At 48.2% G+C, this 25,402-nt stretch overlaps 2 protein-coding genes and 1 non-coding gene across 3 annotated transcripts; all 3 read right to left on the reverse strand.

Moving 5' to 3' along the window:
* Window positions 1-200: 200 nt before the first annotated feature.
* Window positions 201-1,148, reverse strand: LOC119921406 (olfactory receptor 7A10-like). The gene is made up of 2 exons (XM_038741647.1): window positions 709-1,148; window positions 201-621 (listed from the first exon to the last, which is right to left on the reverse strand). The coding sequence occupies exons 1-2, from the start codon at window positions 1,146-1,148 to the stop codon at window positions 201-203; spliced, it is 861 nt and encodes a 286-aa protein (XP_038597575.1).
* Window positions 1,149-6,708: 5,560 nt separating this feature from the next.
* Window positions 6,709-6,846, reverse strand: LOC119921480. The gene has a single exon (XR_005448518.1). It is a non-coding gene; the product is annotated as a small nucleolar RNA SNORA7 (small nucleolar RNA).
* Window positions 6,847-12,881: 6,035 nt separating this feature from the next.
* Window positions 12,882-13,829, reverse strand: LOC119921407 (olfactory receptor 1G1-like). Its single transcript, XM_038741649.1, has one exon. The coding sequence runs from the start codon at window positions 13,827-13,829 to the stop codon at window positions 12,882-12,884; it is 948 nt and encodes a 315-aa protein (XP_038597577.1).
* Between the last annotated feature and the right edge of the window lie 11,573 nt (window positions 13,830-25,402).

Raw genomic sequence — 25,402 nt, forward strand, 5'->3', positions numbered from 1 at the left:
TTTCCACTAGGCCACACTGCTTCTCTGGTCAACAGAATATTGTTGACCATAAAGGAGACTGGTAAACTCTCACTAGGAATGTAGTCTGTTCCTCTCCTATGAAAAACAAACAAAACCAAATTGTACATGACAAAAAGTCTGTGATATTTGAGAGCTGGCTAAACTTTCTGAGAAAAATAAGCTTCAGGTGAATCAGCATGTCAGAGTCCTCGAGAGAAGACACTTTTCCTGTTGAATGCGTTTCTCAGGGCCATTTTCATGTTCTTGTTCCTCAGGCTGTAGATGAAGGGATTTATTGTGGGGATGACCACTGTGTACAGCACAGATGCTATCGAGCCCTTACTGAATGTTTGGGTAGATGCTGGACAAAGGTAGGTCCCAAGGGTGGTGCTATAGAATAAAGAGACCACAGACAGGTGAGAAGCACAAGTGCTGAAAGCTTTCCACCTACCCCCTGCAGATGGGATTCTCAATATGGTCGAGATGATGCGAACGTAAGAGAACAGAAGGCCGGTGATTGGACCTACCCCAATCACTACTGCAGAAACAAACACGATTACTTCATTGATGAAAATGCTAGAACAGGAAAGCTTTAGGATCTGGTAAAATTCACAGAAGAAGTGAAGAATTTCCCGATTGGTACAAAAGGATAAGTGAACCACCAAAAGGGTGTGTGTCAGGGCATGGAGGGAACTGAAGATCCAGGATCCAGCAACCACCAGGGTACAGAGCCTTGGGCTCATGATGGTGGTGTAGTGGAGGGGGTGACATATGGCCTCGTAACGATCATATGCCATCCCTGTGAGGAGAAAGTGGTCCAGAGTTCCAAACAGAAGGAAGAAGTACATTTGTGCCAGGCAGCCAGCGTAGGATATGGATTTGTCTTGGGTCTGAATGTTGACCAGCATCTTCGGGACCGTGGTGGACAGGAGGCAGATGTCAGCCAGGGAGAGGTTGGTGAGGAAGAAGTACATGGGGGTGTGCAGGTGTGGGTCAGAGCTGACAGCCAGGACGATGAGTAGGCTCCCCAGAACCCCAAGGAGGTACAACCAGAGGAACAGCACGAAGAGGAGCTGCCGCTGCTCTGCCCGGTCAGACAGTCCCAGGAGGAGGAATTCCGTGATGCTGGTTTGGTTTCCCTTCTCCATAGGGCTGGAGGATCTGCTGGGGGAGATATAGCATGCGATTGGCATGGTGGAGCAATCACATCCTGATTCAGACTCAGTCTAGATTTTATGCAGTTTAATGTGTGTGTGTGTAGGGGCAGGGCAGGGCAATCAGTGGAGAGACCACTGCTGCTCGGTTTCAGACATCTCCCCAGCTTTATTGGAAATGTGTTTGGGAGGGCTGGGGTCTGCCTTGAGTATCTGTTCATCTGAGATTCTCCCGCTCACACTCTCCAGCCTTCCTGGGGTACTGGGTCCACCCTTCCCGGGCCCGTGTGTGTGTCCACACAAGGTGCAGCGGGTTCTATTTCCACCCCACCCCCAGGCACAGCACTGGGCTCTCCCGGTCTGGCTACTCTTCATTCTTCATGGAACACCCTATCAGAGACTCGGAGCCCATCATCAGTGGCCCCTCAGGCTCTCTCCTGAGCCTTCTCCAAGGAATCTCATGCCAATTCTCAGGCCAAGCCAACTTAATATTAAGGAGAAAAACTTGGGCCTAGCTCATTTTGGTGCCGAAAAATATTGCTTCCCCCTTCTAGACTGTGAGCCCACTGTTGGGTAGGGACCGTCTCTATATGTTGCCAAGTATATGTTGCACTTCCCAAGCGCTTAGTACAGTGCTCTGCACACAGTAAGCGCTCAATAAATACAATTGAATGAATGAATGAATGAATTGCTGGGTACTGTTGATGGGCTTTACGGTGCTCACAGCTGCCCTGCACCCTACTAGTGGCAAATGCCCCCCACCAACTCCTTCCTTATGAATTCTCAATGTTTACTTTTGCTCTCTTTTTAAGCTCATCACACTTATTTCTGCAACGCTCAGCCCAATCCTCGCTCCCAGCCTTGTTTGTCTTCCTCGTGTGTGGAGTTCCCATAAGAATGAGGGTTCTGGCGTCTGCAGGGGGTGGTCCAATCGCTACAGTAGTTTCCCCTCCACCCACCCAACCATTTCAGGAGTGAAGCTAGATCTCTTTCAAGAGTGGACATGTTGAGTTTTGGGTGGCGGGCGGACATCCAGATAGAGATGTCCTGAAGGCAGGAGGAGATACGAGCCTGGAGGGAGGGAGAGAGAACAGGGGAGGAGATGTAGATTTGGGTGTCGTCTGCGTAGAGATGATAGATGAAGCCGTGTGAGCGAATGAGTTCACCAAGGCAGTGAGTAGAGATGGAGTACAGAAAGGGACCAAGAACTGACCCTTGAGGAACCCCTAAAGATAGGGGATGGGAAGGGGGAGGAGGAGCCCATGAAGGAGACTGAGAATGAATGGCTAGAGAGACGAGCAGAACCAGGAGAGGATGGAGTCCGTGTAGCCAAGGTTGGATAATGTGTTGAGGAGAAAGGGATGGTCCACAGAATCAAAGGCAGCTGGGAGGTCGAGAAGGATTAGGATAGAGTAGGAGCCATTGGATTTGGCAAGAAGGAGGTCATTGGTGACATTTGAGAGCGCAGTTTCAGTGGAGTGGAGGGGACAGAAGCCCGATTGGAGGGGGTCCAGGAGATTGTTCGAGTTGAGAAATTCGAGGCAGCAAGTGTAGACAACTTGCTCTAGGAGTTTATAAAGGAAGGGTAGGAGAGAAAGGGCGATAACTGGAAGGGGAAGTGGGGTCAAGAGAGGGTTTTTTAGGATGGTGGAGACGTGGGCAGAGGGAGGGGAGTCGTTGGAGAGTGAGCAATTGAAGATGGAAATTAAGGAGGGGAGGAATGAAAGGCTGAGAGTTTTTATAAAATGAGAGGGAATGGGGTCCGAAGCACAGATGTAGGGGGTGGCACTTAAGAGGAGGGAGGAGATCTCCTCTGAAGATCCTGCTGGAAAGGATGGAAGAGGAGAGGAGAGGGTTGAGAGCCAGGGGGGATGGCGAAGGTGGAGATGTGACTTTGGGGAGCTCAGACCTGAGGTATTAATTTTTGTAATGACGTAGGTGGACAGATTGTTGGGGGAGAGGGATGGAGGAGGGGGAGGAACAGCAGGCTTGAGGAGGGAGTTAAATGTCCAGAACAGCTGACAGGGGTGAAGGGCATGGGTGTCCATAATTGAAGAAAAATAGCTTTGCCTGGCAGAGGAGAGGCAGGAAACAATAAAGTTTAAGTGAACAAAGTTGCCGTGGTGACCTCCACTTTTGGTGGTGAAACATCGTGGTTCGGGCAGGTTGTTATTAGGCCTGGTAGGGATCAGGGGAGACTTGTTGGATTTTAGCCAAGAAACTCCCAGGGCAATACCCCAAACTCGCAGAGGGCACCACCAGCATAACCCCCTTCAGATGGCATCCAGTCTGATAGACAAAAGTGCCATGGAAACCCAGCCCAGGCATCATTTGTCACACTGTAGCCAGCAGATACCGCTAGAACAGAGCTCCCCTGTGTATCCAATCTCTGGCGCACTGGTCCCTGACTCCTGCTGCATGGCTCAAGCTGCTGACCTCCAACGACCTCTGGCCCTCCCTGAACTTTCTCCATCCTTTGCAGCAGGGGCCGCAGGAGAAGATACACTGCACACTATTGGCTTGTTCTGCTAACTCCGTTATATTGTATTCTCCCAAGTGTTCAGTACAGTACTCTGCACCTAGTAAACCCTCAATAAATACAGTTGATGATGATGATGATGATGATGATGATGATGATGATTATAATGCAGAAACACAATCAGGTGAGCCAGTTGGCTTTTGTAGAAAAAAGGTCATTGTGACAGACACAATCCCACACTTGGAAGCCTTATCTTCTCTTTCAGTGATCTGAAAGCAAGGGTGGCTGGAATGTGTATCTTAGAACAGTGCTTTGTATATAGTGAGCGCTTAACCAATACCATCATCCTTATTATTATTATCTATTTATATTAATGTCTGTCTCCCCCAGTAGACTGTAAGCTCATTGTGGGCAGGGAATATATGTGTTATATTGCTGGGCTGTACTCTCCCAAGTGCTTAGTACAGTGCCCTGCACACAGTAAGCGGTCAATAAATAATAATAATGATAATGATAGAATTTATTAAGCACTTACTATGTGCAAAGTACTGTTCTAAGCGCTGGGGGGGGAGGTTACAAGGTGATCAGGTTGTTGCATGGGGGGCTCACAGTCTTAATCCCCATTTTACAGATGAGGTAACTGAGGCCCAGAGAAGTTAAGTGACTTACCCAAAGTCACACAGCTGGCAATTGGCAGAGCTGGGATTTGAACCAATGACCTCTGACTCCAAAGCCCGGGCTCTTTCCACTGAGCCACGCTGCTTCTCTAATTGGTTGATAGATTGGTGATGGGTTGAAGTTTCCTTCATTTAGAACCCCCAGGCAACAAGTCCCGGGGTGTTCTATGACTTCAGCTGAGCAGGCTGTGAGGGTGTTCCAACCTGAACATGGAAGGCTTGGCATTTCAAGTGAGGAAGAGCAGCTCCTCATACCCAGACTGGAGTGCCCAGCCCAGACATGTGGCTGTTGGCTTCTCTCCTAAATGTGGTCAGTAACATATAACAGAGAGGAAGAGCCTGTGGAGGATCGAGGTGAGGACCCACACTCCAGTGGAAAGTTAATGGGGGTCTTTGCCTCCCCCAGAGACATGCCCTTCTCCCAGCCCCCTCCCCAGGCCCTGGCTGTCAGGGACAGGGGTCCGGGCTCCACTTCCCACCCGGGCGACCTGGCCACTATGGCCGTCACCGGAATGATGAGGCCACATACCCCACTCTCAGGATGCCCAAACCCCGTGTCTTACCAACGAGGAGTGGATTTGAGATATGCTGTAGTCCCGATATCGGAGTAACATGAAGGCTGAAGTTCTCCTGTCAGGGGTGGGTAACAGGCACGGGTTCCTCCCGTGGGTGGCTAGTGGAGAGGTACCTTACCTGTGCAGGTTGTCTTGAGGTCGGTTGGGCAATGTACTTTGCATACGCTGTCCACATCCTCTGTACCCTCGGGGGATAAACTCTGTGGTAGGGAACTCCTAGAACAATTGATGTGGCTGAGTGGGAAGAGGGACACAGGACTGCAGGGTCCCAGGCAGGAGCACTGCTTCCTCACTCACGAGGGCAGTGCGGACAGGAAAGGGGCTCATGGCAGGACTATTTGCAAGAGTCTCTGGGCCCTTGGGACCCACACTCCATGGTTCCCTGAGCTCCTTGTTAGAGACAAACAAACACTCAGCTTATGGTTTCTGTCCTGGCCCCTCTTGGCTCTGCTGAGGGAGATATCTGGAGATGATAATGTAATCTTATTGGGGACAGTTTAGCATGGCTGAGTGGAAAGAGCAATGGCATAGCAGAAAGAGGTCATGGGTTCTAATCCCAGCTCCGCCACTTATTGACTGTGAGACTTTGGGCAAGTCACTTAACTTCTGTGTGCCTCAGTTACTTCATCTGTAAAATGGGGATTAAGACTGTGAGTCCCATGTGGGACAGCCTGATTACCTTATATCTACATCAGGGCTTAGAACAGTGCTTGGCACATAGCAAGGACATAGCAAATACCATTTTTCCTTCTAGACTGTAACCTTGGTGTGGGCAGGGATTGACTCTTTCGCCAAATTGTACTTTCCAAGCTGTTAGTACAGTGCTCTGCACACAGTAAGCACTCAATAAATATGGTTCAATGAATGAAAGAATGAATGAATAAATCTCCTAGGCTCTCCTGGACAGCCGTCCCTGAAGCTCAGTGATTATATCCCTCAGGCCAACTCTTGAGAATCTCTCAGCACAGACCAAGGGACAACAATGACCAGTCTCCTCACCTCTCTGAAAAGAGGTAGAATAAGCCAGGAATCTACCCAGAATCCTCCACTGCACTACCACTGTAACCTCTGCCCAGGAGAGAGTGAGCCTTGGGCAGCATTCTTATCTAACAACCTGAGAAATACCATTATTGTTTCAGGACAATGGTGCCCAGATCCCAAAATTCTGTCTCTGACAGTGCCTCCCTCCCCCTGTGCCAAAAGTACACTCTGCAGAGAAGCAGCATGGCTCAGTGGAAAGAGCCCGGGTTTGGGAGTCAGAGGTCATGGGTTCTAGTTCTGGCGGTGCCACTTGTCAGCTGGGTGACTTTGGGCAAGTCACTTCATTTCTCTGTGCCTCAGTTACCTCATCTGTAAAATGGGGATTAAGATTGTGAGCCCCACGTGGGGCAACCTGATCACCTTGTATCCCTCCAGTGCTTAGAACTGTGCATTGCATATAGTAAGTGCTTAACAAATACCATTATTATTATTATTATTATTATTATTATTTGCTTTCCTGGGATGTACCATCTATCATCACTAGTGTGCTCCCTCCAATGACCTTCCATGAATGGGTGCCTTCTTAATCCTTTCCTGAACCTTCCACTATCCCTCTTATCTTGCCTTATGCCTTTGAGTCGTTTCCGAACCATAGCAGCACCATAGGAACGTGTCTTCCAGAATGGCCCGCTCTGCATCTGCAATCATTCTGGTAGTGTATCCAGAGTTTTCTTGGTAAAAATGCAGAAGTGGTTTACCATTGCCGCCTTCTGCACAGTAAAATCTATTTTCTGCCCTCAACTCTATCCCACGTCGCTGCTGCCCAGCATGGGTGAGTTTTGACTTGTAGCAGATAGTCTTCCACTCGCTAGCCACTGCCCAAGCTAGGAATGGAATGGATAGGTCTTTGCTTGACTCTCCCTCCAACAGCTGAAACTGGTAGAGTACTGGAAACTCTCCAGGTTCGATCCTGAGAGGGGCCACTATCTCTCACCTTTCCATAAATCCATAACATCCATAAATTTAGTAAAAATCCCATTTGAACCTGTTTGATTTCTGCTGGAATTTCTTACATTTCCTTTTGTTTGGCTTGACTCTTCCATCATCGAGTGTCATTAGGTGTCCCCTCCTCAGTGGTGTGGGATTTGGTCAACAATGAGTCTTTATTGTCGCTATCTCTACCCTTCATGAACAATGACACTTCAACCATAACCCAGCTAAGTATTCATCCTTTTTGTCAATTTCCAGCATTTTTCACTGTTTCTCCCTTTGAGAAAAGTTAACTGATGGGTTTTTCAGAGTTTCACTTTCTACAAATTCTGCAATTTGTCATCTCACCTGTAGGCTGCTCCTCCCCAACTCCTATGATGGTTTTTTATTTTTATCACTTATTGTAGCAAATACTTTCAAATCATAACTTTGATGTTTAGTTGTTATGGATAAGAAAACGCCATGACATCATTTTTTTTAAACAATTCTACCCTTTTCCATTTCTTTCACAGTTTGTATCAATGGTAGGGATTTGTTTTATAAGTACCCCATTTTTATTTGTGCAAAATCATTTGCAGAAAGGGAGCTGAGTTACTTTGTTCCAATAAAAGTGAAAATTCTACCTCTTACCAAAACTATTTCACAACAGTTGTAGTGCTTATTAAATGCTTATTATGTTCTAAGCTCCGGGGTAGCTACAAGGTTACCCACACACCTTCAATTATACATTCCTAATCCAATTTTGTTTCACTAAGCAATTGAACCCCATCTAATTCCAGTGCTGGACGTGGGATTCTGACCCTGCCAGACCCCACTGTACCCAGAGCCGTGCTACTGGGAAAGAGCAGAGAAATTCTTCAGGACATAGCTCTTTGTTGGCCATTGTGTCTGACTAGACCCTTGCACCCTGGATTGGGGATTCTTTTTTTAGGACATTGTATGGTGGCAGAGGTTACCACGAAGGCTCGGGAAGCTGGGAAGTAGCCGGTGAAGAGAGAGGACACGTAAGATGGTGCAGAGCTTTGAAGCTAATGGCAAGGAGTTTCCATTTATTGCAGAAGGAGAAGGATGACCACTGGAGATTTTTGAGGTGTGAAGAGGTGTTCATTCATTCATTCAATCATATTTATTGAGCACTTAGTGTGTGCAGAGCACTGTACTAAGCACTTGGGATGTACAAGTTGGCAACATATAGAGATGGTCCCTACCTAACAATGGGCTCACAGTCTAGAAGGGGGAGGCAGACAACAAAACAAAACATGTAGGCAGGTGTCAAAACTGTCAGAATAAATAGAATTGTAGGTATAAGCAAATCATTGATAAGATAAATAGAGCAGTAAATATGTACAAGTAAAATAAATAGATTAACAAATATCTACAAATATATACAAGTGCCTTGGGGAGGGGAAAGAGGTAGGGTGGGGGAGGAGGAGATGAAAAAGGGAGCTCAGTCTGGAAGGCCTCCTGGAGAAGGTTAGCTTTCACTAGGGCTTTGAAGGGAGGAAGAGAGCTAGTTTGGTGGATGTGTGGAGGGAGGGCATTCCAGGCCAGGGGAAGGATGTGGGCCAGGGGTCGATGGTGGGACAAGCAAGAACAAGGCACAGTGAGGCGGTTAGCGGCAGAGGAACGGAGGGTGTGGGCTGGGCTGTAGAAGGAGAGAAGGGAGGTGAGGTAGGAGGGGGCGAGGTGATGGACAGCCTTGAAGCCAAGAGTGAGGAGTTTTTGCTTGATTCGTAGGTCAACAGGCAACCACTGGAGATTTTTGAGGAGGGGAGTGACATGCCCAGATCATTTCTGAAGAAAGATAATCCAGGTAGCAGAGTGAAATATAGACTGAAGTGGGGAGAGACAGGAGGATGGGAGAACAGAGAGGAGGCTGGTGCAGTATTCCAGTCGGAATAGAATGAGAGATTGAACCAACAAGGTAGCGGTTTGGATGGAGAGGAAAGGGCAGATTTTGGTGATGTTGTGGAGGTGAGACTGGCAGGTTTTTGTGACGGAGTGGATGTGTGGGGTGAATGGCTGAGTGGAGTCGAGGATGACACCAAGTTTGCGGGTTTGTGAGACAGGAAGGATGGTAGTGCCATCTACAGTGATGGGAATGTCAGGGAGAGGACAGAGTTTGCAAGGGAAGATAAGGAGCTCAGTCTTGGACATGTTGAGTTTTAGATGACGGGCAGAATCCAGATGGAGATGTCCTGAAGGCAGGAGGAGATATGAGCCTGGAGGGAGGGAGAGAGAGCAGGGGTGGACATGTAGATTTGGGTGTCATCAGCGTAGAGATGATAGTTGAAGCTCTGGGAGCGAATGAGTTCACCAAGGGAGTGAGTGTAGATAAAGAACAGAAGGGGGCCAAGATCTGATCCTTGAGGAATCCCTACAGTAAGGGGATGGGAGAAGGAGGAGGAGCCTGCAAAGGAGATTAAGAATGAATGGCCAGAGAGAGAAGAGGAGAACCAGGAGAGGATGGAATCTGTGAAGCCAAGATTGGATAGCGTGATGAGGAGAAGGGGGTGGTCCACAGTGTCCAAGGCAGCTGAGAGGTCGAGGAGGATTAGGATAGAGTAGGAGCCATTGGATTTGGCAAGAAGGAGGTCATTGGTGACCTTTGAGAGGGAAGTTTTGGTGGAGTGTAGGGGACAGAAGCCAGATGGGAGGGGACCCAGGTAAGAGTTGGAATTGAGGAATTCGAGGCAGTGAATATAGACGACTCATTCTAGGAGTTTGGAAAGGAAGTGTAGGAGGGAGATAGGGCAATAACTAGAAGGGGCAGTAGGGTCAATAGAGGGCTTCTTTAGGATGGGGGAGATGTGGGCATGTTTGAAGGCAGAGGGGAAGGAACCAGTGGAGATTGAGTGGTTGAAGATGGAAGTTAAGGAGGGGAGGAGGGAAGGGGTGAGAGTTTCCATAAGATGAGATGGAATTAGGTCTGAAGCACAGGTAAATGGAGTGGCACTTGAGAGGAGGGAGGAGATCTCATCTGAAGATACTGCTGGGAAGGATGGGAGAGTAGCAGAGAAGGTTGAGAGCAGGGGGTATGGAGAAGGGGTAGGGTGACTTCGGGGAGCTCAGACCTGATGGTTTTAATTTTACTAATGAAGTAGGTGGGCAGATTGTTGGGGGTGAGGGATGGAGGAGCGGGAGGAACAGGGGGCCTGAGGAGGGAGGTAAATGTACGGAAGAGCTGACGGGGGTGATGGGCATGGGTGTCAATAATGGAGGAAAAATAGTTCTGCCTGGCAGAGGAGAGGGCTGAGTTAAGACAGGAACGGATAAATTTAAAGTGAACAAGGTTGGCTTGGTGTGCTGTGTGGTGCTGAAAAAAGATGATCCATGTAGCAGTGTAGAGAATGGGCTGGAGAAGGGGAGAGCTTGAATCAGGAAGAGCAGTGATGAGGCTGATACCTTATGTAGTCTTGCTGGGCTAGGATTAGCAGGCTTGGACCAGCATTGATGGAGAGGATAGGGTGGATTCAGGAAATCTGGAGGAAGAACTGACAGGATTTAGAAAGAGAATGGTGTGAGAATTGAAATGGAATGATGAAGTCAAGGATCATGGCAAAGCAGCCAGCTTCTGGGAACAGGGAGGGGGCGGTGAAGTTACTGGCAGAGAGAGGAACATTTGGAGGAGGAGAATTAGGAGGAGATGGAGAAGGAGGGGCTTTATGAAGGAAGATGAGGCATTCAGTTTTGAACGCGTTGAACTTAAGGTGCAGGTGGGACATTCAAGTGGAGCTGTCTTAGGGGCGAGAGGAATTTTGGGATTAGAACCCAGGAACAGAACCAAGATTAGAATGCTGCTCTGGGGGAGGTATCGTGGCTTAGGGGAAAAACCATGGGCCTGGAAGTCAGAAGTGGGAGGTCAGGATTAGAGAGATAGAACAGGGAATCATCCACATAGGGGCCTCCCTGATTAAGCCTTATTTTCCCTGACTTCCTCTCTCTTCTGTATCGTCTGTGCACTTGGATTTGTTACCTTTGGGAAATTGATATTGACCTCACCCTCAACCCTACATCACTTATATGCATATCCATAATTGACATTCCCTGCAAAGTCCAGCATCACATCCTAATAACGATTAGGAAATGGATTGAAGGAAGTGTAGTTTACACCTTTCAGCACATTTCACCTTGAAATAGGTTTAGGGTGTCAGTAAATTTGTCTCGACAGCTGACTTAAAGAGCAGTGGCCAACCTTGCCCATTCAGCAATAAGGATAAAGATGGCATTTAAGTGCTCACTATGTGCCAAGCACTGTTCTAGGAGCTGGGATAGATACAGGGTAATCAGGTTGTCCCTCATGGGACTCACAGCCTTGATCCCCATTTTGCAGATAAGGTAACTGAGGCACAGAGAGGTCAAGTGACTTGCCTAAAGTCACACAGCTGATCAGTGGCGGAGCCTGGATTAGAACCCACGACCTCTAACTTCCAAGCCCGTGCTCTGACACAGAGATCTCTACTGTGAGGGGTCATTCACTCAATCATATTTACTGAGCTCTTACTGTGTGTAGAGCACTGTAGTAAACGCTTGGAAAGTACAGTTTGGCAATAGATAGAGACAATCCCTACCCAACAACGGGCTCACAGTCTTGACACGGGCTCACAGTGTAGAAACCCTTTTGTCATTAACTTTTTTGTGTAGAAGAGTCAAAAAGGATGACATCTTTAAGTAGTTGGTGCGCAAAAGGGCAATTATACAGTGTAAACACCCTGTAATGTCCCTTCATTGTGAATCTGCTTTAAATAATGACTACTGTGGTATTTCAGTGTACTAGATGTTAGGGTAGATAGAAGATAATCAGGTCAGACACAGTCCTTGTCCCACATGGGACTGCCCATCTGTTATCTGATTCTGATTATCTTATATTTACCCCGAGTTCTTAGTATAATGTTTGGCACATAGTATGCATCTAATGATGCTTAAGTGCTGAGAAGCAGCATGGCCTAGTGGATAGAGCATGAGTTTGGGAGTCAGAGGATCTGGGTTCTAATCCTGACTCAGCCACTTGCTTGCTGCATGACTTTGGGCAAGTCACTTGACTTCTGTGCCTCAGTTTCCTCATCCGGAAGGTGGGGATTAAGCCTGTGAGCCCCACGTGGGCCAACCTGATTGCCTTGTGTCTACCCAAGTGCTTAGAACAGTGCTTGGCTCATAGTAAGCGCTTAACAAATACCACCATCATCAACATCACCTTGGGCAAGTCACTTCACTTCTGTGGTCCTCAGTTTCTTCATCTATAAAATGAGGATTAATTCCTACTCCCTCTTACTTAGACTGTGTCCAACTTGATTATTTTGTATCTGTTGCAGAGTTTAGTACAGTGCTTAGCACACAGTAAGCTCTTACATGGTAAACTGAAGATTCTGGGCCTTCCTAGACTGAGCCCCCTTTTTCCTCTCCTCCTCCCCATTCCCCCCTGCCCTACCTCCTTCCCCTCCCCACAACACCTGTATATATGTTTGTACAGATTTATTACTCTATTCATTTTACTTGTACATATTTACTATTCTATTTATTTTGTTAATGATGTGCATCTAGTTTTAATTCCGTTTGTTCTGATGACTTGACACCTGTCCATATGTTTTGTTTTGTTGTCTGTCTCCCCCTTCTAGACTGTGAGCCCATTGTTGGGTAGGGACCATCTCTATATGTTGCCAACTTGTACTTCCCAAGCACTTAGTACAGTGCTCTGCACACAGTAAGTGCTCAATAAATACGATTGAATGAATAAAGATCTATCTTCCCCTCTCAACTGTAAACCTGTTGTGGGCAGAGAATGTGTCCACGAACTCTGTTGTATTGTACTCTACCCAGCGCTTTATACAGGTCCCTGCACACAGTAAGTACTCAATAAATACTGATGATTGATTTATTGATTGATCAAGGTGGTAAATAAAGTAAATAAGTGTCTCAAGAGAGTGAGTGCAGAATCTGCAAAGTAGGGGTCCAGAACAAAGGCTGTGGGACACTGACAATTAGCGGATGACAGGGGAAAGAGTTGCTAACAAACAAGATGAAGGGATTACAGTCTCTGGAAGAAGCCAGATTTCTTACTGATGAATTTTCTCAGGGCCACTTTCATATCCTTGTTCCTCAGGCTGTAGATGAAAGGGTTCAGCATGGGGGTCACCACCGAGTACATCACCGACACTATAGATTCTTTCCTGGCCATGTGGGGGGACCGGGGGACAAAGTAGACCCCAATGCCAGTACCATAGAACAAAGAGACCATGGACAGATGAGAGCCACAGGTGGAGAAAGCTTTATACCTTCCCCTGGCAGATGGGATTCTCAAAATAGTGGAGAAAATACGATTGTAAGAGAACAGAAGGCCCGTGAGGGGACCTAGCCCTAACAGAGCTCCAAGAACAAAGAGCAATACTTCATTGATGAGTGGATCAGTGCAGGAAAGTTTTATGATCTGAGTAGGTTCACAGAAGAAGTGATGGATTTTATTGTCTGCACAGAAGGATAGTCGAAGCACCATTAAAGTATGTGTCAGAGCATAGAGACTGCTGATGATCCAAGAGCCAGAAACCATCAGGACACAGAGCCATGGACTCATGATGGTGGTGTAGTGGAGTGGGTGGCATATGGCCACGTAGCGGTCATAAGCCATCCCGGTGAGGAGAAAGTGGTCCAGGCTTATGAACAGAAAGAAGAAATATATTTGCACCAGGCACCCTGCGTAGGATATGGATTTGCTGTGGGTCTGAATGTTGACCAGCATGTTGGGGACCGTGGTGGACAGGAGACAGACGTCGGCCAGGGAGAGGTTGGTGAGGAAGAAGTACATGGGGGTGTGCAGGTGCGGGTCGGAGCCAATAGCCAGGATGATGAACAGGCTCCCCAGGAACCCGAGCAGGTACATCCAGAGAAACAGTATGAAGAGCAGCTCCTGCTGCTCTGCCCGGTCAGACAGTCCCAGGAGGAGGAATTCTGAGATGCCGGTTTGGTTTCCCCTCTCCATGGGGCCAGAGGATCTGCTGGGGGAAACGTGGCAGGAGAATGGGATGTTGAAGCAATCATATCCTGTTTCTGCCTGTTCCTAGGCCTGTGCAGTTGCCGGGGAAAGAACTGGCAGAATAAGTAGTAAAGGTGAACAGCGTGGCCTAGTGGAAAGAGCACAGGCCTTGGATTCATACAATCTGGGTTCTAATAATGGCTCTGCCACTTGCATGCTGTTTGTCCTTGGGCAGTCACTTACCTTCTCTAGGCCTCAGTTTCCTTAACTGTAAAATGTGGATTCCCTATGTGTTCTCCTTCCTATTTAGACTGTGTGCCCCATATATATAGACAGAGACTGTGTCCAACCTGATTAGCTTGTATCTACTCCAGTGTTTAGATCAGTGCTTGGAACATAGTAAGCATTTAACAAATAGTATCATTATTATTAGTAGTAGTAGTATCATTATTATTCTTGTTATTGTTGTTACGGAAGAGACTCCCTAAGCTTGATATCAGACATATTCCCACATTTTCCATTCAGAAGGTAAGATGCCTGGCTGGGCTGGGATTAGAGGCTGGCGAACTTGTTCATTTGAGAGTCTCTGGTTTATATTCTCGGACCTTCCTGTCTCCTGCATTGCTCCCCTCTCCCAAACACATTCAAATGAGTTGTCCCCTGCTTTAGGAGTTAATCATTCTATTTAATCTACTTCTCATCTATCCAGTCACAGACCTCTTGTGCACTGGATTCCTTTGGGCCTGAAACTGTCTCCCCATTCATATCTGCAGTATAATCACTCTCCCCTCCTTTGAAACCCTCCTCAAATCATATCTCCTCCAAGAGGTCTTTCCTGACTATGCCCTGTATTTCCCCTATCTGCCCTTGCTTCTGCATCGACTGCACACTTGATTGTGTACTCCTTAAGCCGTTTAACACTCATCCCAATGACAAAGCACTCATGCATATATCATTATACTCTATTTCAATCAATCATGTTTAATGAGTGCTTATGTCGTGTAGTGTACTGTGCTAAATGTTTGGGAGACAAGTTCACTGTTCACAAGGGTCTCGAGGGGGAGACAGACATTAACATAAATAAATGAATTATGAATAAGTATATAAGTGCTGTGGGGCTGAGGGAAGGGTGAATAAAGGGTGCAAATCCAAGTGCAAAGATGATATAGAAGGGAGTGGAAGAAGAGAAAATAAGGGTTTAATCAGGAATGGCCTCCTGGAGGAGATGTGCTTTCAGTGAGGCTTTGGAGGCGGCAAGAGTGATCGTCTGTCGGATACGAAGAGGGAGGGTGTTCCAGGCCAGAGGCAGGATGTGGGCGAGAGGTTGGCAGTGAGATAGAAAAGATTGAGGTTCAGTGAGTAGGTGGGCATTAGAGGAGAGAAATGTGTGGACTGGGTTGTAGTAGGAAATCAGGGAGGTAAGGTAGGAGAGGGCAAATTTATTGAGTGCTTTCAAGCCTATGGTAAGGAGTTTCTGTTTGATGTGGAGGTGGATGAGCAACCAATAGAGGTTTTTGATGAGTGAGGAAACATGGACTGAATGGTTTCGTCGAAAAGTGATCTGGGCAGCAGGCTGAAGTATGAATCAAAGTGGGGAGAGACAGGAGGCAGGGAGATCAACAAGAATGCTGATGCAGTAATCAAGGTGGGTTAGGATAAGTACTTGGATTAATATGGTAGCAGTATGGATAGGGAAGGGCAGATTTTTGTCAATGTTGTGAAGGTTGAACCGACAGGATTTGGTGACAGGTCGAATATGTAGGTTGAATGAGAGAGTTGATTTGAGGATACCACCAAGGTATGGACTTGTGAGACAGAGAGGATGGTGGTGCTGTCTATAGTGATGGGACAGTCAGGGAGAGGACAAGGTTTGGAAGGGAAGATAAGGAGTTTTGTTTTGGACGTGTTAGTGAATGAACACCCAGGGAGTGGGTATAGATAAATAATAGAAGGAAACCCAGAGCTGAACCTTGAGGGACTCCCACAGTTGAGAGTGGGAGACAGAGGAGGCATCCACAAAAGAGACAGAGAAGGACTGACTATTAACTATTTACTATTTCCCCTATCTGTAGCTTATTTTAATGTCTGTCTTCCCCGGTACACTGTAAGCTCTCTGTGGACAGAGAACATATCTACCAACTCTATTATACTATACTTTCCAAAGCACTTAGTACAGTGCTGTGCACACAGTAAGCATTCAATAAATACCATTGATTGATTGATTATGCACCTTAAGATTGGAACTGAAGCAGGGATTGAACTGCTCAGGGGAAGAAGGAAAATGAAAACCCATTTGCATAGTCTCAGCCTTCAAACTGTCTCCTAACTCAAAATGTTTTTCAAACGCAAGACCATTGAACAGAGCAGTTGGAATAAAGCCAAGGCGTCCTTGCACGCGGTGACATCACCGTAGACTGAGTCAATGCCAGCTTAGGAATCCGGCAGGAGCTGGGAGGACTTGTCAGCTGTGTGACTTTGGGCAAGTCACTTAACTTCTCTGTGCCTCAGTTACCTCATCTGTAAAATGGGGATTAAGACTGTGAGCCCCCCATGGAACAACCTGATCAACTTGTAACCTCCCCAGTGCTTAGAACAGTGCTTTGCACATAGTAAGCGCTTAATAAATGCCACTTAAAAAAACCCAGGGGGGAGGAAGGTGTTTAAAGGCTTTAGATGAGAATGGAAAAGTGAGGGCCACCTCAGCAGGAAACTGCCATGCTGGTAGGTGCCTGCATGGCAGAGAAAGCATCCCTGCCTCTGAGTCCATGGGCAGCTGGGTAACCTTTGACACCCTTGAGACTAGAGATCTCTGGTCGGGGGAGAAGTCCCCATTTTGTTGGTCCCTATTTTGCAGATGATGTACCCGTGGCCCAGAGAAGGGAAATGACTTTCCCAAGGCCCAACAGCACACAGGTCCCTCTAGACTGTGATCTCGTCCTGGCGGGGAACGTGTTTGATGTTGTGTTGTTCTCTCCCGAGCACTTAGTACAGTACTTTGCAAACAGTAAGCACTCAATAATACAAATAATAATAATAATAATGATAATAAGTGGTGGAGCTGGGATTAGAGCACATGAGAAGCAGAGTGGCTTAGAGACAAGAGCACGGGCTTGGAAGTCAGAGGACATGGGTTCTAATCCCAACTCCACAATTTATCTGCTGCGTGACCTTGGGCAAGCCACTTAACTTCTTTGTGCCTCAGTGATCTCATCTGTAAAATGGGGATTAAGACTGAGGTGTCAAAATCAGAGAGGAGAGCCGTAGCAAATGTAGAGTGGCAGCTGCTGGCGGGATGCTGACATGAAATGAATATGCGACTGGAAAGTAAAAGTAAAACCTGTGGACAGCAGCGTGGGAAGCTGTGGGAAGCAGCGTGGCTCAGTGGAAAGAGCACGGGCTTTGGAGTCAGAGGTCAGGGGTTCAAATCCCGGCTCCGCCAACTGTCAGCTGTGTGACTTTGGGCAAGTCACTTAACTTCTCTGTGCCTGTTACCTCATCTGTAAAATGGGGATTAAGACTGTGAGCCCCCTGTGGGACAACCTGATTACCTTGTATCCCCCCAGTGCTTAGAACAGTGCTTTGCACATAGTAAGCGCTTAATAAATACCATTATAAAAAAAATAAAATAAAAGCCCGCGAAGCCGAAAAGGTGGCTTGCGAGAACCAGGAGTCGAAAGAGCTTTATGTGGGACTCCTACAAACAGCAAATAAGACCACCGAAGAAGCAGTCGAGAAGGGGGTGTCATCTTGGAATGCAGACTAGCAATGCTGAAGGGGCGACCGATGGGCCTCCTTAGGGTACAGGCACTTATAAAGGGCACCAACTGGGACCCGAACGTCTGGCACCCAGATGAAGAATTGGGTGATAAAGAAATGTTAAACACCATAGAAGAAGACATCGAGGGAAGGGTATGACCCCCTCATCACTCAGGAAACTAAAACTACCCCGAGCCCTGAAGGGGTAGGGGAACCCTAATCCAAAGACCACATCACTGTACGGGATTATACCCCGGCGGAATTGATGGAGGTCCACAAGCAATACCAGCAGCGCCTCGAGAAATGCTGCTGTCCTGGATGGTCCAACGCTGGGACCAGGGGGGTGATGGGATTATGTTAAGCACACAGCAAGTAGCAGCTACCCCCCAAGTCAGGCAACAGTTGAAGATGGGTCAGGCCAACTGGGGTAACCACTCCCTGATGGATTGGGTAGTGGCCACCATAAAAGACACCTGGGCCACCCCGGATGAGCTACCCTCTGAACCAGAAGATGGGGTGGATATAGAAGGGGTATGCATGTTATTGAGAAGTTTGGGAATGAGACAGCAAATATATGCCATGGGAGATTATAGCCCTGATGCAGCACCCTTGAATTCTGGGATGCGCAGTAAGCGCCTCCAGTTGGTGCCCCGTAACATAGGGGGAGTGTTGCTGTCCCTGGTTGAGGAAATGATGGGCAAGCCTGTCATAGATCTTATACTGGCTTTGGAATCTGTGGGGTCTGATCGCAAAACCTAGGAGGATTCGAGGGGTGGCCCCGACAAAACCCATCGCTCTGGAAGGAGCAATACAGAAGGTATCCTGATCCCAACTGTGGAGAGATTTAATAGTGGCCGGGACCAAATGAGAAAGATAGATAAGCAGTCAAACAGTGTGCTGTTTGCCCTGTGGAAAAAATTACCTAAGGATCAGAGGTAGACCGCAGGGGAAGGCAAACACATAGCTGAAGCATATGAAAATGTCAACAGGAGCAAAAAAGGAGGCCCGTTCACTTGCTGTATCTGGACCTGAGCGAATGGAGAGACCAGCCATTGGGAAGTTTGGCTCAGTGGAAAGAGCACGGGCTTTGGAGTCAGAGGTCATGGGTTCGCATCCTGGCTCTGCCACATGTCTGCTGTGTGACTTTGGGCAAGTCATTTAACTTCTCTGAGCCTCAGTTACCTCATCTGTAAAATGGGGATTAAGACTGTGAGCCCCACGTGGGACAACTTGATCCCATTGTATTCCCCCACTGCTTAGAACAGTGCTTTGCACATAGTAAGCGCTTATCAAATGCCATTATTATTATTATTATTATTATTATAAGTGACCAAGGCCCCTTCCTTCAGGTCAGGTCAGTCAGAGGGGATCGGAGGCCATACTTTACCCTGACCAATTACTGGGGTCCCCTGAATATTCAGTCCACCCTCACCTTGATAGACACTCATGCAGAAGTCACCCCTGTACACAGGGACCCCAGCAAATTTACGGGACTCAGTATGTGCATAGAAGGATTTGGGGGGCACAGCAGCGTGAGAACCACCCTCCGATTGGGTTTGGGCCGTATGGTCCCCGCCACCTATCAGGTTGTCATCATGGCAGTACCCGAGTGTATATTGGGGCTGGTGACATTTGAGGACACGGGACCCCCTCCCTCGATCCCCTTGGTACTAATTTCTGAGAACTGGCCTGTAGAGAAGGGGGAGGGGGTGCCGCCAACTGGCACATGGTACACTGATGGGTCAGCCAAAGGGAACCCAAGTACATGGGCTGTAGTTGTAGTCCACCTCTCATGGATACCACCCTCTGGGAAGAAGGGGTCTGTCAGTCCAGCCAATGAGCTGAACTCAGGGTGGTATGGATGCTCCTATCCACACACCCTGATGTAGACGCCTTGGCAACTGACTCATGGGCCATATACAACGGCCTAGCCACATAGTTGGGGGTGTGGGAAGCCAAGGGGTGGAAGGTAGTACGGGGAGAGGTATGGGGAAAAGAGATGTGGCATAACTTCACCTGAATATTAAGAGCCCGGGAAGCCCTCCTCACTGTTTACCGTGTGCCAGCTCATCGGGGGACCCCCGGGAACGAGGAGGCAGACGTGCTTGCACAAGTGAGGGAGGCAAGACCCACCAACACCATCCAGTGGGTGCATGAGGCACTAGCTCATAGTGGGGTGGATGCCACGTATCGAGCCCTCTGGGGACGGGGGTGGAAGGAACCCACAGGGAGGTACACAAATTCTTGCAAGACTGTGAACATTGTATGCAAAAGAATTTGTGGCCCTATGGTCAACATAGGGCCCCTGCCCCTAAGCCAGGGAAAGAGATATGTGCTCATCACAGTGGATACTCATATGGGAGTGGCGTTCACCTACCCGGTGGCAGCAGCCATGCAGGTTGCCACTATACAAGGGCTTCAGATGATTGGGGCTGGATATGGCTTGCCGGCCTACCTAGACACCCACTTTACGGGGCGCCAGGTCAAGTAGTCAACATGATATTCTGTGGCCCTTACCCGGCTGGAAGGTGACACCACCACTGCAGCACCGTTGACTGGCGGAACGGACATGTGGTGGGACGCCGTCCCTAAAGGATGACAGCTGCCTGCCACTGTAATCACAGCTGGAGAATACAATGGGATGTTGGAGACTGTGACGGCATTCAACACCACTGTGCAGGTGCACTGCCACATGCTGAATACTTCTCCTGATTGGAGGGTGAATGTCATGATGTCAAAGGCAAATGTCACCAATGTCACGGAGGTGGGCACCATGTTGTTGCAGATCACCAATGACATGGGCGCAAAAACAGCCTGGCTGTGCCTCAACCCAATAACTGAGAAATGGGCCGGATATGAGGATCAGAGAGCATTAGAGGCACCCATCACGCTGCCTGGGAGATACCCCTCCTGGATCACCCCTCCATGGCCCAAGTATGGTTATAGGCTGAACTCCCCCACACTGGGCTGGGAAAACTCCACAGATGGTTCCTGGACTTTGGGCACACCCCTGCTGGTTGTCAATGTTATACCAGACATTATGGACAATAGATACCCAGGGACCAGGGCCGCATACCTATGGGAAGCCACCCTGGAAGGGGCTTGCCTGTTCACCCACTCGGTGGACTACTGAGGCAATCTCCTGGTCATTGGAGCCTTGGTGGATAGACGCCCATCACCCGAACTGCTCCACTGCCCTGGTCCAGCTCCGGCAACAATGGACCTGGTGGGTGGGGAGCCGGAAGCCGGCAAGGGCCCCCAAACAACGGAAGAGAGACATCACTGAGTGGGTTGGCAGCACACTGAGAGTATGGAAGCAAGAGAACATACAAGACCTGTGGGATGCGCAAGACCGAAACCTCCAATACGAAAGCCGGATCCAGCAACTAATTAGCGCTGGAATGTTGCAGGATGCCAGAGGTTGGAAAAGAATGGTAAAGTCAGCTGAAGCTCTGAAAACGTGGGCAGGCACATTCATAGGGGAGCTGGCCCGCTGGGCCCAAAACATCACCTGGTTGGAGGCCTGCATCCAGACTCAGTTAGGACTGCTACTATATCTCACCACCCTAATGGAAGAAGTAAGCCAAGCTCTGCGGGCCCCCAACATGGCTCGCCTGTATCCACCTGATGGGCAACTCACTCCTGCGGACCATGGCCCTAGTAGGATTAGGGATAGTGTAAGGATGGCAGATGGGTGGTCCCCCTGGGTGAAAGGTGGGGTTGGTAGAATGGGTCCAGGAATCAATGGAAGCCCTTCTCCCCATTTAGATGTACCCAAGTAAAGAGGGATTTGTTCAGCTCACATGACCCCAGGGGGTGTGGGAGCATGCAGGACAGTCGGCAGGCAGGCAGTGTGAAGCAGCGTGGCTCAGTGGAAAGAACAAGGGCTTGGGAGCCAGAGGTCATGTGTTCTAATCCCGGCTCCACCACTTGTCAGCTGTGTGACTTTGGGCAAGTCACTTAACTTCTCTGTGCCTCAGTTACCTCATCTATAAAGTGGGGATTAAGACTGTGAGCCCCACGTAGGACAACCTGATAACCTTGTATCCCCCCAGCGCTTAGAATAGTGCTTCGCACATAGTAAGTGCTTAACAAATGCTATTACTATTGGCCGATTTCCATTGCCAGGGTAGAAGAGAGAAACTACTGGTGTTTGGATAAAGGGAAATTCGGTTAGGTATGCGGAGAACAGATAAACATAACCATGATCACCTTTAATTATAATGTTAGTGCTGCTTGTGCTAATCTAATGCTTGTTTGTAGTAATATGTCTTTAGTAGGGTTGCGCATTGGTAATCGCACCGACCTCTCCAGGTGGGAGTATCATGAACACCACATCCTCCTCTGGGATGTTCCAACAGATCTAGTGGACTCAGTAGCTTGGCCGGAGCAGGTTCACAGCAAGATTGGGACCGCACTGTGCTCTGCCTAACCAAAGCCAGACTTCAGATACGAACACTGAACCAAAAGATGGTGACAGACTGCGGGTGTTTCTCATGGCTGCTGGGGTGCGGGAGTATAGGAATGGGATATTGGTCCCAGTGGATCGTGCTAGGGTGCGTCATGCTCTGTGCAGCTTTGGTGCTAGGATGCTATTACTTGCACAGGCCGTCCATCAAGACTATTGTGGACCCCAGCTCCAGGTTGCTCCAGGCATACGGGGGGGGGCGAAGGGGTGGAGTGTGGGAAGAGTGCCCTATCTGTGAATTCACCCCCTCCCTCCACCTGAGCAACCCACAGCAAGGACACGGAATGACTACACTGCAAGGTTGCGGAATGGGAACAGGGGGAGGGGTAACTGGTATGAGGGGGCTTCATATATAAGAGACATTGCTGCTACTATTAGTTGTAGGCATTAAACTGAGCCCTGCAGAGCTTGCCTGCTGAATAGGGCTTGGGCCCCCCCTACCCCCCCCCCCCAACATTCGCTTGCTTGCTGCGCTACAGCTACATAAGTACACCCAATAAAGAGGCAGAACTGATCACTCTGGCTCAGTATCTGGTCTTTGGCTCATCGTCGCTCAATCCAAAGTACCCGGAGCCGCCCTCTGGTAGGCGACCCCAGCTGACTTGGGGGGCATCTCCCCAAAACTTCTCTGATTAAGCCCTCATTTCTCCTGTTCCCCCTCCCTCTCTGCATCACTCTTGCACTAGGATTTTCACCGTTTATTCACCCCACCTTCAGCCCCACAGTACTTTTGTTCATATCCATAATTTATTTTCATGTCCATCTTACCCTCTAGACTGTAAGCTCCTTGGAGGCAGGGAACATGTCTGTCAGCTCTGTAATATTGTACTCTCCTAAATGCTTAATACAGTGTTTCACACACAGTACATGCTCAATGGATACCATCAATTGATCAAAATCATTTTTCTCACTTATCTCATTTAAACTATAAAGCCTGTTTGCCTTGTGTTCTGGGGACACACAGGGTCCACTCAGGGACCACAGTAGCCACAGGGTCTCATACGGGGCCCACACTAGCGAGGGACCTACATTCTGGGCCATAGCATAGCATGCTATAGCTTAGCCTAGCCACTTCTATTACTTCCCTATGCATTTGTACCCTTCCTCTACACTTGAGTATATTTGTGTGATCAATTGAACATTCAGCTCATTATCCTGTTGTCTCTATTGGCAAATATTTTTATGCCTGCCTCCTCCATTAGAGTGTAAGCTCCTTGAGTGCTCTTTGTGTTGTGGGCTCTTTGTGTTTCTGTTGTTCTTTCCCAAGACCTTAATACAATGCATTGTTTCCAGTGGGTGCTCAGTAAATATTCTTTAGACTATGACTACTACAAAATACCTCGGAGGACAGCTCCCATTCCAGGCACAGTGCAGGGCTTGAGGGTAACCCCACTGATTTCTGTGCCAGCTGAGAGTTCAAGTACAAGGCCCGAGGTGAAAATTGCCTGGTGCAGGGCACCACCTGTAACAGGGTGCAATGCTGGGAACCAGGAAGGGTCAGTGGTGCTCAGGGCTTCACTGGACCTCAGTGTTTCAGGTCTCATGATCCCCCCATTTCTTTCAGCTCAGTGGCTCCTTAGGCAATCAGCAGATTAGATAATTGATTATATTTATTGTACGCTAACTGTGCAGAGCACTGTACTAAGAGCCTGGGAAATTACAATGGAGTTGGTCCAACGTGATTCCTGCCTACAAGGAGTTTACAGTCTAGTTGAGGAAACAGACATAAAATAAATGACAGATGGAGGAAATTGCAGAGAATAAGTACAGGTACTTAAGGCTGTGGAGCTGGGGGTGGGGTGAGCAACAAAAATGTTTAAGGAGTACAGACTCAAGGGCACAGGTGATGTAGAAGAAAGAGTGAATACGTTGGGGAGGAGAAGGTTGTCAGGGAAGGCTTCTTACTATAAATATGATTTTCAAAGGACTTTGAAGATGGGATAGCGGTGGTCTGTTGGATAGGAAGGTGGGGGCTGGGGCGGGGGAATTCCAGGAAGAAGAGAGGATGTGAGCAAGGGGTTGGTGGTAGGAAAAATGAGATCAAGGCACAGGGAGTAGGTGGATTCTAGAGGAGTAGAGTGTGCTGACTGAGTTATAGTAGATTAGTGCAATTAGGTAGGATGGGGAGAGCTGATTGAATGCTTTAAAGCCAATGGTAAGGAATTTCTCTTGGATGTGGAGGTGGAGAAGCAACCATTTGATAGTTCTGAGGAGGGGGGAAATGTGCACAGAACAGTTTCTAAGAAAAATTAAGTCTGGACTTGAGTAGGGAGAGACTGGAAGGCAGAGAAATCAGCCCGGGGGCTGATTCAATAGTTGAGGTAGGAAATGATAAATGATATGATCCATTTGGTAGGAGTTTAGATGGGGCAGATTCTATTAATGTTGTGAAGGTAGAACCAACAGGATTTGGTGGCAGACCGAATATGGGGGTTAACTGAGAGAGATGAGTCGAGGATAGTTCTAAGTTTGTAGGCTTGTGAGACAGGGAGGATGGTGGTGTTATTTACAGTGCTCAGAAAGTCAAGGAGAGGAGAGGGTTTGGGGAGGAAGACAAGGAGTTCTGTTTTGACATGTTAAGTTTGAGGTGAAGAGAGGCCATCAAAGTAGGGATGCCTTGAAGGCAGGAGGAAATGTGAGATTACAGAGAAGGAGAGAGATCAGGGCTGGAGAGGCAGATTTGGGAATCATCCATGTAGAGATGGTAACTGAAGCTGTGGGAATGAATGAGTTCTCCAGGGCAGTGGGTGTAAGATGGAGAAAAGAAGGGGACTCAGAACTGAGTCTTGAGTGACTGGCACAGTTAGGGCATGGGAGCAGAGGAGTAGCCGGCAAAACACACCGAGAAGAAGCAGCCAAAGAAATGGGAGAAGAAGCAGGAAAGGGCAATATCAATGAAGCCAAATTTAGGGTCCACAGTGTAAAAGACAGCTGAGAGGTCTAGGAGAATTAAGATGGAGTGGAGGCTGTTGGATTTGATGACAATGAGGTCATTGGTGACCTTTGAGAAAAGAGTTGTGGTGGGGTGAAGGAGATGGAAGCCAGATTTCAGGAGAGAATTAGAAGAGTGGAATTGAAGATAGCAACTGTAGGCAGGTCACTCAGGGAGTTTTGAGAGGAATGATAGCAGGGAGAAGGAGCATAACTGGAGGGAGCCATGTGATGAAGGGAAGTTTTTTTTTTAAGATACAGGATACATGAGCATGTTTGAAAGCAGCAGGGAAGGAGTCATTGGAGAGTGAGTGGTTGAAGATGGCAGTCAGAGGGAAGATAGGAGGGTGCAAGTGTTTGGACAAAGTACCTTTGTATCGATGGCACTGGAGGTGCAGGTGGAGGGGGTGGATTTTGAGAGGAG

Source organism: Tachyglossus aculeatus, assembly GCF_015852505.1.
Source record: "Tachyglossus aculeatus isolate mTacAcu1 chromosome 12 unlocalized genomic scaffold, mTacAcu1.pri SUPER_6_unloc_2, whole genome shotgun sequence".
Classification (NCBI taxonomy): Eukaryota; Metazoa; Chordata; class Mammalia; order Monotremata; family Tachyglossidae; genus Tachyglossus; species Tachyglossus aculeatus.